The following is a 19,151-nucleotide window of genomic DNA, read 5'->3' as shown; positions in this document are numbered from 1 at the left end:
TGTCCCCAGGCCCACCTTAATGCCATTTCTGGCAACACCAGTGGGCAAGAGTCTAGATGAACTGTGCTCTCTTAACAATACTCTGGTTATGACCTGATTACTGGATCTCACTGATGCTCTTAGTTTGCTGAGTGCCATCAAATCTTTACAGCAATGCTTCCAGCATCTAAAGCCTTCTCAGTGGAACAGGACAAAGCCCTTCCTGGACTGGGAATATGAAAGTGTAGATACTGAACATGAAAATGGTAAGGTTGTATTTTGTAGCAGTCCCAGAAAAAGCCCCCCTTTCCCTCTGCGGCGCGGTGGCAGGGTCCTAGTTTTGAAAAAAGCCGTCGATCATGAAGAAAAAGAGCTTGTCCCGAGCTGCACTGGCAGATATATGGATGGAGCCGGAGCAGAAAAGTGTGGAGAGAGAGACAGTCCCCCGTGGATAAAGGTCTCTAATTTCATGAGTGAATGGGACAAATTTTTCATCCTGTGTGGGCCGCTGTCAGAGTGGGCTCTCGCCATGATGGCAACAGGGAGGTAATGGATGAGTTCTGGCCTCTGGTGTCCAGCCGCTCCATCTCTCTGACTCACTCTAACTTTCTCTGACTCACTCTGACTCTCTCTGACTCTCTCTGACTCTGTCTGACTCACTCTAACTCTCTCTGATTCACTCTAACTTTCTCTAACTCTCTCTGACTCACTCTAACTACTCTCTCTGACTCTCTCTAACTCTCTCTGACTCTCTGTAATTCACTGACTGGTTCTGACTCACTCTAACTCTGTGACTCTCTCTGAATCACTCTGACTCTCTCTAACTCTCTCTGAATCTCTCTGACCCCATCTAACTCTCTGTAATTCACTGACTTGGTCTCGGACTCTCTCTGACTCTCTCAAGCTCTCTCTAACTCTCTCTGATTTTGTCTAACTCTGACTCTCTCTAATGCTCTCTGACTCTCTAACTCGCTCTGACCAGTTCGGACTCTCTCTGACTTGTCAGACTACTTCTGATTCATCCTGAATATTTCTGACTCTTTCTAACACTCTGTGATATGTTCTGCCTCACGCTGACTCTAAATTTCTCTGACTCTCTCTAATGCCTGGAACACACTAGAGGATTTAAAAATTCTAACTGATGTGGAAAATGTGAGACACCCCACACAGATTTTTCTGAGGTTGATTGTAGTTAATCCTCAAAGTCCCCACACTACACAATCTGCCCTGAATGATTGCTCACGCCCAACAGAGTGCTCCACTCCTCAAAATCTCACATGGTTTTCTCGTGAACTGCTACATCGCGAGAGCAGGCCGGGGTTTCTCACATATTAGATGTAAACAAACACAGCAGATGGCAGTGAATCCATATGCCATTGAACTCCATGCACTACAGGAAAATCAGGGAAGATAACAGTTTACGATCACTCTGAAATCAGGAGAATGTCTGTGATTGTCGGCAGGAGCAAATCAGCTTCAAAAATGACTTTTGACTCACTCTGACTCCTCCTAACACTCCCTGACTTCTTCTCTCTCACCCTGAATCTCGTTGGGCTGTTGCTATGATGGCCACAGTGAAGTAATGGATGAGTCCTGACCTCTGACTGCCCCTGACTCCATCGGTCTCTGAAAGTGGGCTCTCTTCATGATGGCAATATTTTTCTGCTCTAAATATCCATCATCACCATCTCCTCCATCCATTACTTTGACTCTGATTCCTTCGGACTCAGTCTAACTGTCTCTGATTTATTTTAACGTTGTCTGAATCTCTGACTCTTCTTCTTGACTCTGAATCGCTCTGACACTGACTCGTTGCAGGTGATCGGGACCATCAGTGCTGTGGACAACGATAATCCCACCCAGGGTCACACCTTCCACTATCGCCTGGACACACCCACGAACCCCAACTTCACCATCAAAAACAACCTAGGTAAGAACAGAGGGACTGACCCAGCTTTAGTCCAGTGATACGAGTGTCTACGTGTTGTTTCTTTCAGTTTTAACTCCTTCTAAGACTCTAATATTTTATGTTTTGTAAATACTTATTATAAAAATAATGAATGAATCTTAAAGCTCCTAAAATTGAAACCCAAAATTGAAAGAGAGAGAGAGAGAGAGAGAGAGAAAGTGAGAATGAAAGAGAGAGAGAGAGAGAGTGAGAATGAAAGAGAGAGACACACAGAGAGAGAGAATGAAAGAGAGAGAGATAGAGAGAGAATGAAAGAGAGAGATAAAGAGATAGAGAGAGAGAGAGAGAGAGAGAGAGAATGAAAGAGAGAGAGAGAAAGAGATAGAGAGAGAGAGAGAGAGATAGAGAGAGAGAGAGAGAGAGAGAGATGTAAAGAGGTGTTGAACACTGGTGCTGAACTGCGTCTGGAGGCACTGGAGTGCGTCTGAGGGGGAATCTGGTGGAGTTAGTGTTCCTGAAAGTCAGCAGATGCGCAATTGCTTGGACATCAGCTCTTTTTTACTCCCCAGTGCATTTTGAAGGAAAGTGAATGAACGGGATCCAGTGAGGCTTTAGCGCCTCTCCTCAGCGTCGGGTGACTCCCCCAAACCTTCGGCGGAGTGACAGATGGCTGTGAATTTGTTTTATAAACACTGCGGTTGGTTTAGCGAGCAGGAAGGGGCGTCTTTTTTCTGGTGTGTGACCCTCCCAGCCTCCAGACCTTCTAATTCGAGCAAGCCCTGAGGTTGTGGAATGTTTTCCGAGGGCTTGGAGTGAAGGATCCTCATCTGGTCCCATCTGTCGGTTCCGGTTGTGGAGCTGAAAGCAGAGTTATCTTTGCTTTTTATCTTTTGTTTGTTCCCAAACGTGAAATGATGGCATGTTGTATGCGCTGAGGCCAGAGGTAATGATTACACAGCTTATAAATATCTAATTACAATTATGTCTAATTACAATTATGTCTAATTTGCTGTTGTAATTATCGTGGACAAAACTGGGACAGTAGAAACTGATTGGTTTCAAAAAATATATAAAATAAAATGAACAAAACCACGCTGGTAGGTGGACTGAAGACTCAGAAGTGTCCGTAGGTGTGAGAGTGCCCCCTCCAGGGTGTGTTCCTACCTTCCACCCAGTGATTCCAGGTAGGCTCCGGACCCACCGCCGCCCTGAACTGGATAAGGGCTACAGAAAATGAATGAATGAATGAATGAATGAATGTACTTTTAATCTCTCTGTTATTTTCCAACTGGTATTTAATTATTAAATTCAATTATCGAAGCCGTCGGTCCGGCTCCTGAAGGCCTAACCAAAGGTCCAGCCAGCTTAGCTGCATGTGAGTGAATATTTAAATATTTTATGTCCCTTGAAACTCTTGCATATTGATGTCCAGTTGTGGAACAGTCCTTCACAGTGGTCTCATTAATGCATAAGGTTTAGCTTCAATGGCATTGATAGTAACCAGATGTCACCCAGTCTAACAATTCAGAGCGCATTTCGTGTTCATTGCCGATGCTTCTCAGGTCCTAATTTAGTAAATCCTTTAGACCAGGTCCTTGCGACATAACCCACTAACCAATAGCAGGGCTAGCTTGGCTGCATCACTCTGAGATCTGATTGGACAAAAAACTCAAATGGGCGTACACCTGAAACCCTGAGGTCTGGAACGTTTTCCGAGGGCTCGAGGTGAAGAATCCCATCTGCTGGTTCTGGACGTTGAGCTGAAAAGCAGTCTTTGAGTGAATCGACAGGCGCTGGGTTTTTTAATTAAAAAGAAATGCATGTAAATGAGGTAGGTGTGAAGTTAGCAGATGTTAGGAAGAGACATATGAGAGAGAGAGAGAGAGAGAGAGAGAGAGAGAGAGAGAGAGAGAAGGCCATTTTCAGGTCAGTCTTTTACTGTGACCCTGCTACATCTCACTTCAGTGTGGTATAGACGGTATATTGTAGCTGTATACTGTACAGCTGTAATTGCTGCTGTGTTCTTGGAGTCTTTGATGATCGTGGATACAGATTTCCACTAGCATTAACTGCACATAGATAGATAGATAGATATATAGATAGATAGATAGATAGATAGATAGATAGATAGATAATAAAAACTTAAACCACAGTAGAATTCACATTATAAGGATAGAACAGTATACTGGATATAACAAAGTAACTGCATTCTCCATAGCAATGGATACAGCTTAGTACAAGTTTATACAAACACTTTAATATATACATGACTATCCATGTCCTGTAAATGCTACACAAACATAAGCTATAGGAACGTACAAAAAAGAGATTTCTTTAAGGTAGTGGTGTTACGCCTGGTCTCAAAAGTGAATTTGTTCATTATTAAGTAAAGTACAATTCATTACGTTTCATACCGAACAAGTGTGAAAAATCAGCTTAAACCCAGCTCAACCCAAAACGCCAACTCTAACTCTAAACTCCAGAAGGTCAGGAGCTGCAGGATTGTCTCCTGTGTAAAGTTCCCTCACAGCAGTTTACAGCACTGTTTCTGTGATTCTTCTTCAGGATCAAACCTAGAGCATGGGTGTGGATTTGGTGAAACAGTGTCATCGGTGGACTGGAGCTCACTTAGTGGTTGCAAAATAATCAAAAAATACTATCATTACCAATCATTTTAGGAATATCTGGACTGCACCTATATGCAGTAATCTGTGGAGATCTTGCTGTGTTCTGAGATGTGTGAATTCAATTAGCATTTCTTTATAAACTGCTGCTAAATCAATGGCTGTTAATATGTCTTTGACGAATAGCATGACACTGATTAATGTAGTGAAAGGGAGAGACATCTTATCAATCTAGAGAAAGTGAGGCTGTTACCTTGGAAACCTGATCTAAAACTGGATTGAATCAGAAATACCTAATTTAACAATAAACACCAAGATAAATAGTGTACATGAACCTAAGGCTGTTGTGGATCGAAGCGCTGTGAGGGTTTAGAAAGCTGCTGGTGTGTTGGATGAATCGTAGGGCATAACAAACATGGCATGTTGCTGTTTTTCTTTCTTAACTGACTGGAATCTTATTACACAGCTCATATTCACAGTCGCTGATAGATCTAGATCTTCCTGTTACTCCTCTTGAGTTTGGTTTCGTTGTAAATGAAAATGTCTCCAAATATGAGTTGAAATTTAATCCAGTGCATTAAGGGTTTAGTTTGGCTCCTGAATCTTTGACCAATGAGAGACCTCACTTATTCAGACCTACCTAGATACCAATGAGGAACTTACCTAGATACCTAGATACCAATGAGGAATAATTGTGATGCTCCACTGAGCAGGGAGAATAGAGCCTCTGCTGTTGCTACTTTGGGCTCAGCACTGCAGAAACTGTACCATGTAATGTTTGGAGTAGGCTAGGAAACCACTCACTACGTCCTTCTTAATTTCACGACAGTGTGTAAAAGTGAATAACGCTGGAACTGTAGGGGGAGCCCAGGGGTTAAAGTATCGGATCTTACCTAGTGTTGCTTGAAGAGAACTGGATTAACCCATCTCTTCTCTGGCAGTTAACCCAACTGTGGCAGACACCCCAGCATCTAGGGAGCATTTGGGGGTTTGATGCTTTGCTCAAGGGCACTTCAACCGCGGATGCTGAGGGAGGAGAAAGCACTATTCCTTCACTCCCTCCCCCACCATTTTTCCTACCACTTTTGGGGATTAAACCAGCAAACTATAATAAAACAATTTATGCGAGTAGGTTTTAGAGATGGACGTCTGGTTCCATTCACCTTCACTATGAATAGACTCTCTACTGGGAATGACATTTGATTCCCTCTTTTAAATGACAGGGAAGCAACACTATCGCACTACAGCAGATATCTCTACTCTTTCTTTTTTCCATGGTGAGGCCAGAGGTAATGATTACACAGCATATAAAACTGTAATTACAACTCGCTCCGATAATTACACAGTCTTCTGCTGTGGTTATTATTGTGGAGAAAAGAGGACGGTGGAAACTAATTGCTGTCAGAAGCAGGAGAGACCCTGTTGCGTGTAGCTGTGGAGAACTGGGAAGATCTGGAGACTCTGCCCCAGATAAAGCAGCAGAGGTTCGGGAGAGAACCAGAGCTCAGCTGATGATGGAGACCTGTTGGAAATGAGCTGCAGAGATGAGGCTCAGTGTTTTTTTTTTTGTTTTTTTTTCTTTCTTTTTTGTGCTGAAGCTAAAGATGGCGTTTTTATCCCAGAGCTCAGTGAGGTCAGCAGCGTTTGATGGACAGCCCGAGGCGTCTGGTGCACTCTCAGCTGTAGTCTTTCACTCAGTTACTCTAGAGTCCCTGAGAGTGTGTATGTGTATGTAGTTAAAGGGCCCATCTCATGGAAAAATGAATTCCCAATTCTTATCGACTTAAACGAGTTTAATAATAAAATACCAGCATTATTCATCTTATAGGAGCAGAGTCACAGGTGGCCATTTAAAATCATATATTTAATGAACAATATCAGGAATTGTAATGAACTACTGACCTCTCCTGCATTATGCACCTTGACACTGATCAGGACATAGTAGTTCCTCCAAAAGAATGAACGGATGAATGCAGAATTTTTGCAAAATAATGAAATGGCCAAGGTCTACTAACTATTCACTAGCGAAATAAGCAACTGTAGAACTGAGCACACCACCAATGAACAATGTTGACATTCATGTGATGACTGCTGGCTAAATAATTGGTACAGTCTGTAAATTGAGTCACATTTGACGATCACAGTTCAGAACACTCTGCAAAATAGGGCCGGATGATTAGCAATGCAGACAGTCCATTGTGTTATGGTTATTTAACAAACCAGTTAACTCTCCAATCAGAAACAGCAAACACCACAAGAGGTATGCAGCCTCTAATCCACTGTGCTCCAAGTCGTGAGTACCCTTTTAGAATTGGCTCGGACCACGATGTATAACGTCCCACACAAATACTATTAGCATTCCCTTCTTTGTGGATTTAGGTTTCTGCTGGATTTATCCTCTCCACTCAGGTCACAGCGGTCGAGACACTAATGCGTTTGTGAATCTTGAACTTGAATCAAAGTTTCTCTGGCAGAGTGTATTTTCCTCAGATGTCCACAGAGCAAACAGATTATTCCATTAAACTAATTGCATTTTGATTGTGAAATTCCTCTGAACGAAGACTAGTGTGAGAGCTGCTTAAGGTGAAGAAAGGCAGAGGGATTCAATACAAAAACACTTTTGTCAATAATGATATCCAATTGAATAAAATGCTAATTGACATCATATTTATTTTGTATACAGTCAGAGACCTGATACGTTTAGCCCATTCAGTCCCACTGTATCTATGTGAAAGATGTTATTATGGAACTAGACACTTGGGAAAGTCCTGTTTGGCTGGAGGTTTTGTCCGTGTTCGAGTTGACGGAGAGTCTTAAACTTCTAGTGTGTTCATTTGGCCTCACTTCAGGATTCTGCCAGTTGCGTTCTGATTGGCTCTCTTCCTCCTGATTGGGCCTTTCCCCTTCCTGCAGTAGCAGGCGGTTCTTTGCCATTTTAAGTGGTGAAAAGTATCAGGCTCTTGCTCTAGACTCCGGCAATGAGAGACTATGTCTGTGTGTACACTGAAAAACACAAATTTTGTTGCGTGACAAGTGAAGACATGCCGCCATGTAAACGTTACCATGGTGATAGCATGATAACAGTTGTTATGACAAGCAGAGGATCCTCAGTGCCTCTGTTTATTTGAGGTGAAAGAAAAAAAAAAAAACTCAGCACATTTGACCATGACAACCTTCCATTTCGTGATGTTTCCCCTGGCACTGGATGAGTATTTTAAAGAGTAAACATTTTGCGGACCTGATGATTTGTAAAAGTTGTGTTGTGTGGCTTCAGATGACTCTGATGTGTGATGGAGGTCTGTCTGTTTGGAGGCTGTGCGCCTGATAACATGTAAATGCCATAAATGGTCAAGGCCAGAATTAGTTCCTAATCACGATAAGAATAAATCTGTTGACGCCCAGAGGACCAAGCTGCAAATGTTTACTCAGGAAAACATGCTGACAGGCCGAGATATCAGTAACATCCTGAGCTTTCTGGAAGCAGTGGGATGAGTTGATGGAAACGTTAGGAAATTATTTTACATAAAAAACTCTGCTTACACTTAACAGTGTTTTTTTTTTTTGTTGTTTTTTTTTTTGTGTATGTAAGATATAAAGATATACTGAATAACATAAGGCCCTTTAAACACCTGGCATTAACAAGAGTCTTGGGTGATTCAATAACAAAAAAACGCCATTACACATAGCTATTTACACCTCCTACTTTTAATGCACCTCAAGTGACCTACATCTTTTCCGCTTAAGTGCATACGTCGCATTCCTGCTGCATGTGTTCAAACAGAAATGTCCCACACATCTGTGCTCATGTTCCTGTTTGAGCTGTTACACACTTATACAACGTGTGGTCAGTTAACGAACAGAAGGGTTGACACTGAATGAAACCAGGGCAATGATGTGGTTGATATGAGGGTACTTTGTTGGTTTGGGACGCCTCAGGCCACATCACATCTGTCCTGTGAACGGTAATGTGTCAAGAGGCTTCCCAAACCACCTTCAAATTCAGTTTGAGTGATCAGATTTCATTGCTCTGAGACACACTGTACCTCGTTCACACTTGTACTTATTGCTGGCCACTAATGACCCACCTAATCACCCAGGACACATGTTAAAACAGAGTTTAAGTGTCTGACCACTGCATATCAACATCAGTACAGTACTGAAGCTGAATTTTAGACACTGTACAAAAAGGCAAATCTCTGTCTTTGTACATCCACAAAATATTACAAATCCAATTTAACCTTAATCTAAACATTAAAACATATATTTATTACACTCAGATAAAAGTATACACTTCATAACGCCATGACAAGGTTTCATTACTCTAAATAATAATAATAATAATAATACAGCAAGAAAACATAGTTTGAAAAAGGTGATATTCAAACAAAATTGAACCAAGAAAAATAAAAAAAAATCAAGTAGTAATTGTTTATTTTGGTTCTTTTTAACAATTTTCCAAATTGAATACATATGAATTAGCCATTAACTTCTTAATACAAATAATACATTAAAAAATGACATTAATATCAACTGAAAGTTGTAGGTACACATTGTAGTTTAATTTAGCCTTTGCTTCATTCTTAAAAAGAAAAAAATATATATATTTATTTTCAAATTAGAAACTATACATTAAACAAATTTATTCTTTCCAAAAATGCGCACATTATCGGTCATGCCTTATGCCTGTACAGTAAATACTGCGTCATATGAAGGGTCATTTTTTGATTAGAAGCAGCCCCAAGTGTTAAACACACGAAACATGTTTGACATTAGTGTCAAAGCTGAATTAATGTCTTTTTAAACCTATAAGGTAGATATTATTGGAATAGAATTGTTAACATAATGCACACAACAGGGCCGTGAACCAATAACGACATCGGTTTAAAACGGTAAAATATTTAATTTAGTGTAATAAAAGTAAAACAGGAAGAACTATAACTCAGTAAACTTTGATGATTTGTGTTATTCATCCAAAACATGTGGGAAATACAGAGAGACTATATTTAAAACGTAAAATACACAAGCTTTGAACCCGAAACATCACAGAACCTAACTTTAACCAATGTGTCTCATTTCTGAAGAATACAGTGATTTAGTTTGAGGTTCAAAATTAAATATGGACCAAATCTAATATCTCTTGATCCTGTCATCATCTGCAATACTTTACACTTGTAGAGTAAATGTTGCAGGGTATTAAGTGTACTTATCTTGTTAGAAGCAGTTTATTACATGGTGTTAAACCCAGGAGAATGAATTAAGGCTCTCCCTGCAGTCGTGTAGAGGGGAATATAGCTCCTGGATGAAGACGATGCTCCCAGCAGGAGAAGCCACAGCCCCCAGGAGCCGCCCGGGACCTTTTTGTTTCTTTGTTTGTGAAGATGATGATAACAACAGAGCCACAGAGATTTTGAAAGAAGTGAAACAGTGACAAAAGTGGTGAAATGTTTGGAGGCGTTTCTTCACAATGCCCTCCAACCCACAGCTCGGGGCCCCACGAAGTTCTGAGACAAGTGGCTTCCTTTTCATTGGTGTCTCTGCCATTCACTTGTTGAAGTTCATTCATTCATTTATTTCTAGTCAGTAAATGCTTCAACCTGACCATGGGGGGATGCATAACCATCAGGCACAAGGCAGGGACACACCCTGTGCCACACAGTCACTCCACCTACCAATGTGTGTCGGCTGTGGGAGAGAGGACCACCCAGAGGAAACCCGCACAGACACAGGGAGAACACACACCACACCCCTCACAGAGAGGGACCGGAGGAGAGGATCCCACCCAGGACCCCGAGACACCGCAGCTGAATCAGGGACATGATTACAGCACCAAAGTCTCTGTTTTAAGGGCATGGTTTTAAAAAGAAAAACCTGGACTCGAGATAAAAATACGGAATCAGTGCAGAGTGACGTTATAATAAACATTAATTCCCCTGAGCTGGCAGCGTTCCTCCATCAAAACGTTTCGATAAAATAAGACAAATTAGTTTGCTGGACAATTTTCTTCTGCTGTTTATTGCTCCGAATGAAGGAAAAGCTCTGTTACTGTAATTGGAATGATAAAGGAGCCGGGCGCATTGGCAAATAATTGCTTTGTGATCTTAGAGCGACGAAAACATCACAGTTAACATTATTATTATTGTCTTTTATTAGCATGTTTATTAACTACAATTAAATCTTCCTCACTTTAATTTCGGCTCAGCCCTTTGGCTTTCATCTGTAGCGCGAAGGTGATGGCGTTCACCTTCATATAAAAATAAAGAAATAAAAAAAGAAATAAACCTTCCCACTCCTGAGACAGGCTTTCAGGTGATGAAAAAGTCATTTCCATAACTCATTTATTCTCCTCATTGCTGCATTATCTCAGTGTTTACGCCACCTCCTGACATCCTGCTCCTCAGCCCATTTTCTTCTGCTCTCTCGTTCTTTCTTTCGTGCCTCCTTTCTCTGCGCTGTTTCACTAACATTACACAGAGTCGGAGGCGATCAGAGACTCACTTTGCTGCGGTGGGAGGTTCTTGAGGGAGTTTAAAGAGTAAAAAGACAGAGAGAAAGTGGGGATGAAGGAGTGGATAATGAACTGCAAGATTCTCAGAAGAGTCTTAGGTGAAGGACGGCACTTCCGTCCACTCGTTTCTCTCTGTCGTTTCCTCAAGGACTGAGGACACAAAGCTCAACGCTGGACCGTATCTCATATATAAAGAGCTGAAGAGTCTAACCTTAACTCTGATATAAGGAACAAAACTTTGTATGTTAAAAATGATTAAGGAAACATGGTAATCACTTTTAGTAGGTTTCATGTCAACACTTGTAATTCTAAGTCATGTTGGAGCATTTCTATTGGCCCATTGATTATAATATTTCGAAATAATCCAAAGGTGAAAAAAAAAACGAAAATAACATATGGGAAGATTCAAGATTCAAGGTTTTTGCACAGCAGCAATGAATGTAATTGAACAGAATTAAATCCATGAGATAAATTTAAAGAAATGGCCTTGGGTACAGAGGGTCACAGGTTCAATCATCTGGACCAGCAGGAACAAATGGGGGCAGTGTTAGTGGAAGAACTGTGCTTTCTCTTCACTCAGCATCCACAGCTGAAGTGCCCTTGAGCCTCCTTGTTGATGAGGTGGCGGTCTACAGCAGTGTGTTTATGTCTCTGTTCACCACCCCTTTTAACTACAGCGTTTGTGTTTGTTTGGGAATGGGTTAATGATGGGGAATGATGATAAAAGCACATTTTGTGATTTAACATTTTCATACGTTGTAGTACTTTGTAAATACAAACAGATTTAAAGTATGACACCTGCAATATGTTCCAAAAAAAGCTGGGACAGAATTGAGTTTACTTCTTAGTTCCATCACATTTCCTTTCACTGGCTTCAGGGGCTTGTATCAGGAACAGAACATGCAGGACTCTAGGTGTAATGTCAGTGTAATGTGAAGACAAACCGCTGCTGAAAATGACCTGTGGATCTTTTTTCCACATATCTGTCATGTATTTATGAGTGAATAACTGGTTATGCCACGTGGCTGAGCGTGTAACACTGCAACATTCCAAACACAGTAGCGTGGATTCAGAAAGACAAGGTTTCAAACCTCACAAACCTCAGAAAGCAATCCTTGAGCTTGTGGGGTGGGGCTTTCATGCTGCAGGCAAGCAGCGAAAGAGTGGGTGGAGAAGAAGGTGGGAACAAATTGAATATACATAGATTCACATGTACTGATTGAAGTGTATGAAAGTAGAGTTAAAGTTCAGACACTTATTAAACTTTGGAAACCATTTTTGTCACTAGTGTTTAAGTCCAGTTGTGTTCCTTAAAAGTACATTATATACTCTTCTCCAGAGGAGAGGAAATCAAATATTAAATCTACAATTACTATAGAATATGGTACAATTATATTCCCTCACTAAAGGTACTGAATATGTAGCCTTGAGGGTAACAATACAGTGGCTTCTCCATTTGTATCTGTGAACGAAGAGCAAGTTTTAGGGTGTTAATGACCAGAAATGGACCATTATCTTGGATGCTTGGTTAATATGACTTCCCAGTTAGAATAACTAAACCCAGCCTTGCTGTTCCTCCTCTCCCCAGATAATTCCATCAGTATCCTGACAAAGCACGACTATTTCCGGCGTCAGAAGCAGGAGATGTACTTTCTGCCAGTGGTGGTGACGGACGACGGAGATCCTCCAATGAGCAGCACCAACACACTGACCATCCGAGTGTGCGGCTGCAGTCGAGACGGGACGGTGCAGTCGTGTAATGTGGAGGCATTCATCCTCCCCATTGGCCTCAGCATGGGCGCACTCATCGCCATACTCGCCTGCATCATACTGCTGCTGGGTAACACTTCACGTTACTGACATACCATCACCAGACCATTAGCAGATATGACTCGACATCACACCAATGACCAGAGCAGCAGCTCCAATATGGTCACATTACAGAAGGATGAGCTACTCTAACATCCACAATAGGTTATAGGTTATGAAAAAGCATTTATTTTTGGATGAGTATTACTTGTCCTTTCCTTACAAAAATGGTGTAAATGTGATGGATCTAGAGTTAAATTCAATAAAAGCTTAAATAAATTTTACCTCTACATTTACGGCACTTAGCACTTAGATGCTCTAAATCAGAGAGAATTACAAAAGTGCTTTGTGTTTGTTCAAGTTTGTAGCTTTAGTCCAAATGACCCTTGAGCTCAGACACTGTCAGAACAAGGCCAGTGCTGAAACCTAGAAAGAAAAAGAAAAAAAAAACAGTGCAATAAAAAAGCATAATCTATAAAGAAGATAAAGTGTTATGTACAGAATAAGTGCAACGACAATTGCTTAATGCTCATTCAAGTGGTTTAGAAAGAGCAGGGGCTTCAGTCGGGGCTTGAGGACCATGAGAGTCACGATCTGGACAGTGAAGGTCAGTCAGGGCACATTCAATACTGTAGAAACAAGTGTTGTTCCAGCAGTGACTAAAAGTCCTTTGTTTGGTTCCCAGTCATTCTAAAACATCCTTTCTTTGGTTCCTAGTCATCGTGGTCCTGTTTGTGACTCTGAGGCGCCACAAGAATGAGCCCCTGATCATTAAGGACGATGAGGACGTCCGGGAGAACATCATCCGCTACGACGATGAGGGCGGCGGGGAAGAGGACACAGAGGCATTCGACATCGCCACTCTGCAGAACCCCGACGGCATCAACGGCTTCCTGCCGCGGAAGGACATCAAACCTGATCTGCAGTTCATGCCCAGGGCCGGACAGCACTCGGGCCCCAACGGGGTGGATGTGGATGAGTTCATCAATGTCCGGCTGCATGAGGCGGACAACGACCCCACAGCGCCCCCTTATGACTCCATCCAGATCTATGGCTATGAGGGTCGGGGCTCTGTCGCCGGCTCGCTCAGCTCCCTCGAGACCACGTCCTCGGACTCGGATCAGAACTATGACTACCTCCGAGAGTGGGGGCCACACTTCAGAAGACTCGGGGAACTGTATTCAGTGGGAGAGAGCGACAAGGAAACTTGACCTTGGAACAAGAGGAAGCCCCCTACTGGACGCTTTTTGGCTTCAATCCGTGGATAGGTGTCGCCAGCTCTCAAGAACGATTTCCATTCATATTTACATTGCATTTAGTAGACGCTTCAATTCCAAGCGACACTCAGTTCTAGTCGTAGATGGATGTAGGGTTAGGAGTCTTGTCCAAGGGTGAATCTGGGTGTGGTCAGTGAAATAAACTGAGTAGGGAATCGAACCCTACAACTCCAACCAGTACCGTTTCACAAAGGCCACCTGATGAACTTCCTGACTTCTGATATTTTTTTTTTGTTTGTTTCCTTTTATCAGAAATTTCCTAGAACGAGACCATGATAGCGTATTAGTCATGTACCACAACAGCATCATAATTATAATAATAATTATTATAAATTATACAAAATACATTAATAACAAACATAATAATAATAATAATAATAATAACAATAATAATAATAATAATAATAACAGCACGGGCCGATGTCTGTAGAAGGTCGTTTGTTTATGGAGTGATTATTTTAGAAAACTGTCCCATTGAGTGTCTAGCAGTAATTTTCTTGGCTGTGTGTTGTTCACTGTGATCACCACAAGCATCCGACGAGTAGATCCTCGCTAGTGGCTCCAAGAACTTGGATTCTTTTGGCTTTTTTTGGATGAAAACATTACGTTTCGCGGAGGACAAACCGCAACAAACAAGGGCCTCAAAAACGGCGCACACCTTCATTCAGTCAAACCAAGGAATGACTGCTTGAACCCACAATGGAAATCTCAACTACAAAGCAATACACAGTCTACATTACTTCACTGAATGTATGTACGATTGGAGAGAAGACGAGCTTCATACCGCGTCCATGTGATCGGCTTTAATAGGCACTAGTTGAGACTCCATTTGATACCATTCAAGGGGCGGGGAAACTGGACAAACTGTTGCTTTATAAAGACCACTTTGTATTCATGCTTTTAGTGTGTGGTTCACACTCGGAGATTAGTAGCCTATGAAGACAAAAAAGAAAGAAAAAAAAAAGATATGTAGAAACAACGAGGCCTTCTTTTTCACAGAAGCAAAACATTAATAAAACTGTTTCTTCTTTTTTTCTGATTTTTTTTTCTATTTTATTTCCCAAACTTCATTGAAGTAGTATGATTTACAGAAATGTATAAATATTCATTGCCAATTGTCTGTTTTGTGCTAAATGGTATAAAACAAACAAAAAAAAAAAGAAAAAAAGAAAAAAAAGTAAAACAAAAACAGGATGAGGTGTTATTTCAGTTTCTTCCTCTTTGGCTTAAGTTTCTCTGCTGCGGCGGAGAGCTTTTTACAAGCGTTAAATGCTAAAAAAACAATGTTAATGATATTAAAAATCAAAGATGTTCAGTTTCTACGCTGACTGTGATGTCCACAGAGGATTGGGACGGCTCTTTTAACCGATGCTGTGTGTGTATTTGAATATACTGTATACAGTGTTTTCAGTGACCATTTCAAGCACAACTAGCTGAGTGGATTTAGTTATATCCAAGCCCAGAGATTTGGTTTATTCCTTTTTTTAATTTATTTATCTTTTCCGTTTATCCCAATAAGTATATGTATAACCCACTGGTTAATCCCACCCACAAAGTAAAGGACTACACTACAGCCCTGTCCATAATGTGCTTCACTGTATGATATTAGACGATACAACAACATAATAGAGACCTGTACATAGTCACTGCTGATGTCCTTAGCTTCCTTTGACCTGGTTTGATTTGGTTTCATTCTTTTGCTCTATGCACGCTGGCTCTTGCACATGGAGATGGATAATGGCACTAAAGCTGCGTGCAACCTCTGAGTTTGTACTGAAACATGTGGCTTTTTTTTTTATTTGAATTATTTTTGTTTATTTCCGTAGACTGGACAGTAGAGATTTTCATGCAGATCATATTTTCTACTGTGCTTTAATGCTTATATACTTGTATGTTTAATTATCTACTCTCTGTATTGTAATCTAAGATACCCATGTACTGTTTCCTACTTCGTGAAATATATTTTTATAAATATTTATGAGTGCAGGATTTTTTAAGCCTTGTGAAAATCATCCAAGAACAAAAGAGATCATGCTTTTCAATATTCTTTATTCTTGTAAAAGACACTGTCTAGGGGTGGAAGGGTGTAACAGGGCAGCGTATGTGAAATTATAGAGTGGGTCTGGTTTGAGAAATGAACAATGCTAGACACACTATGCTAGGGATGAAAAAAGCAAGCCAGAGGATACACTTCAGGAGGGTATTCCACAAACCAGAGTTTATCTGTTTAACAAGAAAACTCAAGCCCAAAGTCCAGCCTGTTCAATAGGAAACCTTTCCCCCCGGGAGTACGCCAAGAATGAACCAAAACTACAAACACCAACTAACAGAAAAATAAAGAAAATTAATAAATGAATGAACTAATTTCCAACCCGTGAACAAAGATACACACATAAGCCTGATCTTAATCAATCCACTCTCCCTCATTTCTGTTCTATTATAAAAACACACGCTCCTGTTCCTGTAGTGAGACCTATAACCAGTCGTAATCTCTTTATAACTCCAACTCTGCCTTAATCTCTTCTGAACTGTCATATTGTGCTCTTGCCTCATGGAGATAGATCTCAGAGGAAAAGGCTTTCTTGTTTTCATCAATCTCAAAGCCTTTGTTGGAGAGATTTTGATGGCTTTAATTAACTGGTCCTCAGAGCGTTCCCAAACAAAGTCGAAGCTTAGAGGAACGCCAATCCTCTTTCTCTTCACATCTTAAATAAAAAAAAAAAAAACTGCAGTGATTTTATCTCTCCAGACTCGCCTCGTCTCTGTGTTAATCCCAAGGAAAGATTAGAATTTCTCCTCAATCTTATCTGCTCTCTGTCTTTTCATGAATAACAAAAGTTCTCGATCTTGTCAATTACAGCCCGAGCCACAGAAAGTGCTTCTTATTCAAACACATATACAGCACGAGTAATTATACAAACCTTAATGTAAACACACACACACACTATATATATATCATAGCACTACTTATTCTCCATGGCATTTCCACACTGCCCCAGGGTGAAGATTAGCATATCAAATACTGTATTTGAATATCATTACGTTGGTATCATGTCCTCAAACAACCCCCAGAAAAAGCGGATTTTTCTGATGTGACACTCCATGTATTTGCGTAAATGTACAGCGCAGAGATGGAGGGATAGCTGCTGAATGATTAAAAGCTTCATTTGTTCCCGAGAGGACAAAAAAGGGGATGTAATGCTGAGTGGAGATGAAGTCCATGATGATGTAGAAATGAGATGCAAATTAACACAAAAGTGAAAGTTAATTTTAATTCAGTTTTTTTTCCCTTTCATTTCTGTGGTAGGAAACAAGGCCCACCTGGAGGAGACCCACAAAGACACAGAGAGAACACACCAAACCGTAACCTGACTCAGAGTCCGGACTCTGGGGATAACAAGTGAATAACACAATATAGTGAACTGTAAACACACACATACCTTTAAATCTGAATTAGCCTTTACTCACTGCAGCGCTGAAGATCTGTAAAGTGACCAAGTACAAATTGAACTGTTTCTAATAAACTGGCCAGACAGTGTAAGGTACAAATGAACTTGAACAGCGCTCTGAGAGACAGTCCCTCTCCCAATGACACTGAGCACTGACAGCTTGTATTAGTAATATTTTTAAAGATAAATGACACTTTAAATATAAAATGGTTTAATTGATGCTGTTTAATCCATTTAGAGCCAAAGGGGCAATTATACGTCATTCCTTCAGCAGAGAAGAGCCAACATCTAAAAGGTTCAGGATCGTAATTCAGACTTAATCCTGCCAATTACTCGACTGTGTAATCAATCCGGCTCTGACACAGAGACTCTCCATTTGGCCAAAAGTTTCTCAAAACCTGCTCATCCAAAGTAATGAAAAGGGCATCGAAATGAAGGGCGTTAATAGGACGTTTGGACGTTTGTCTCGGTTTAATGCTCTTCTGGAAAGGCTTTAAAATAATGCTGGACCATTAGAGTCAGGTGTTGATGATGTTGGATGAAGTTTTGGATCCTATACAGCACTCCAACTTATTCCACATGTAGTGTATGGAGCTTCATCCAAGAAACACAGCTCAACTGAAGTCATCCAGCACATCCCACTTCATTTCAACGTCCGAGGGATGGTACAGGTAGATTATTGTCAATAAATGTAAAGACAGTGTAAAGGTACAGCAGTGGTGTTAGAGTCCAGTTGTGTTCCTAAAGGTTCATTACATTCTCTTCTCCAGAAGGAGAGGGGGATCTCTGTAATCTTTCATTACACAACTGTGGAGAATAAAAGAACACAATAAAAGTCCTGGAGATGAAACGGAGTGTATGAAATCAACACAAATTTAAAATTTACAATTACAATTAATATAGAATAAGGTACAATTATGTTCCCTAATTAAAAATACTGAATATGTTCTTTTGAGGGCACCACCACAGTGACAGTAAATGTTACCAAGACAGTGCCGTGTTTTTCTGAGAGTGTAGTTGAAGTCATGAATGTTAAGGGGTGTCTGAAGACTCTGGTGTATTTTCCACTGTAAGGGAGGTGAGATCTTTGTTTATTTTCTGTTATAGACTGTGGATTCCTTTATACTAATCACAACCACAGCGATAATAAACATGTAAACACTAAATTCAGTGAGTGTTAAAGTTGACAGAGTGCTGCAGTGAGGTGTTGGAGGTGAAATTGGCTTCATTTTGAATGGAGAGAAAACACAGAAGAGGGAGGAGACAGTGAGGCAAAAAGAAACTGTTTTATCGCTGGACGTACCGCAAAAATTAGCTTATTTACCAGCTTCACATCAGAATTTTCACAAGAATCACCGTAAGTCTCAGACCCACAGAGAGGTGCTGATTTGATGTTGTAACTGATTTTGTCTGAATTAAGTCAGTCACAGCGCTCAAATACAGACCCGGCTCCCGGCGCTTCTAGTGTTAAATGTGTCACTAGTTGAGGCTGATGTTATTTTCCTCAGCATTATTTTTCCCCTTCCACCACAAATACCATTTTAGGAGGAATATATTTGATCTTATTCTCCATTTTTGTATTTAAACATAATATTAAAT

The 19,151-nt window shown here is 40.8% G+C and overlaps 1 protein-coding gene across 1 annotated transcript in view; it reads left to right on the top strand.

Annotated features, from left to right (window-relative positions):
• cdh8 (cadherin 8) overlaps positions 1 to 16,031 on the top strand; it is a 174,836-nt gene extending 158,805 nt beyond the window's left edge. The window contains exons 10-12 of the mRNA XM_066654745.1: positions 1,798 to 1,909; positions 12,606 to 12,857; positions 13,544 to 16,031. Of these exons, the coding sequence (XP_066510842.1) occupies positions 1,798 to 1,909; positions 12,606 to 12,857; positions 13,544 to 14,037 (858 nt within the window). The 3' untranslated portion in view covers positions 14,038 to 16,031. The remainder of the gene's footprint in view (positions 1 to 1,797; positions 1,910 to 12,605; positions 12,858 to 13,543) is intronic.
• Positions 16,032 to 19,151: the final 3,120 nt, after the last annotated feature.

Source organism: Hoplias malabaricus, chromosome X2 (genome assembly GCF_029633855.1).
Source record: "Hoplias malabaricus isolate fHopMal1 chromosome X2, fHopMal1.hap1, whole genome shotgun sequence".
NCBI classification, from domain to species: Eukaryota; Metazoa; Chordata; class Actinopteri; order Characiformes; family Erythrinidae; genus Hoplias; species Hoplias malabaricus.
This window is presented reverse-complemented; position numbering and strand designations above follow the sequence as displayed.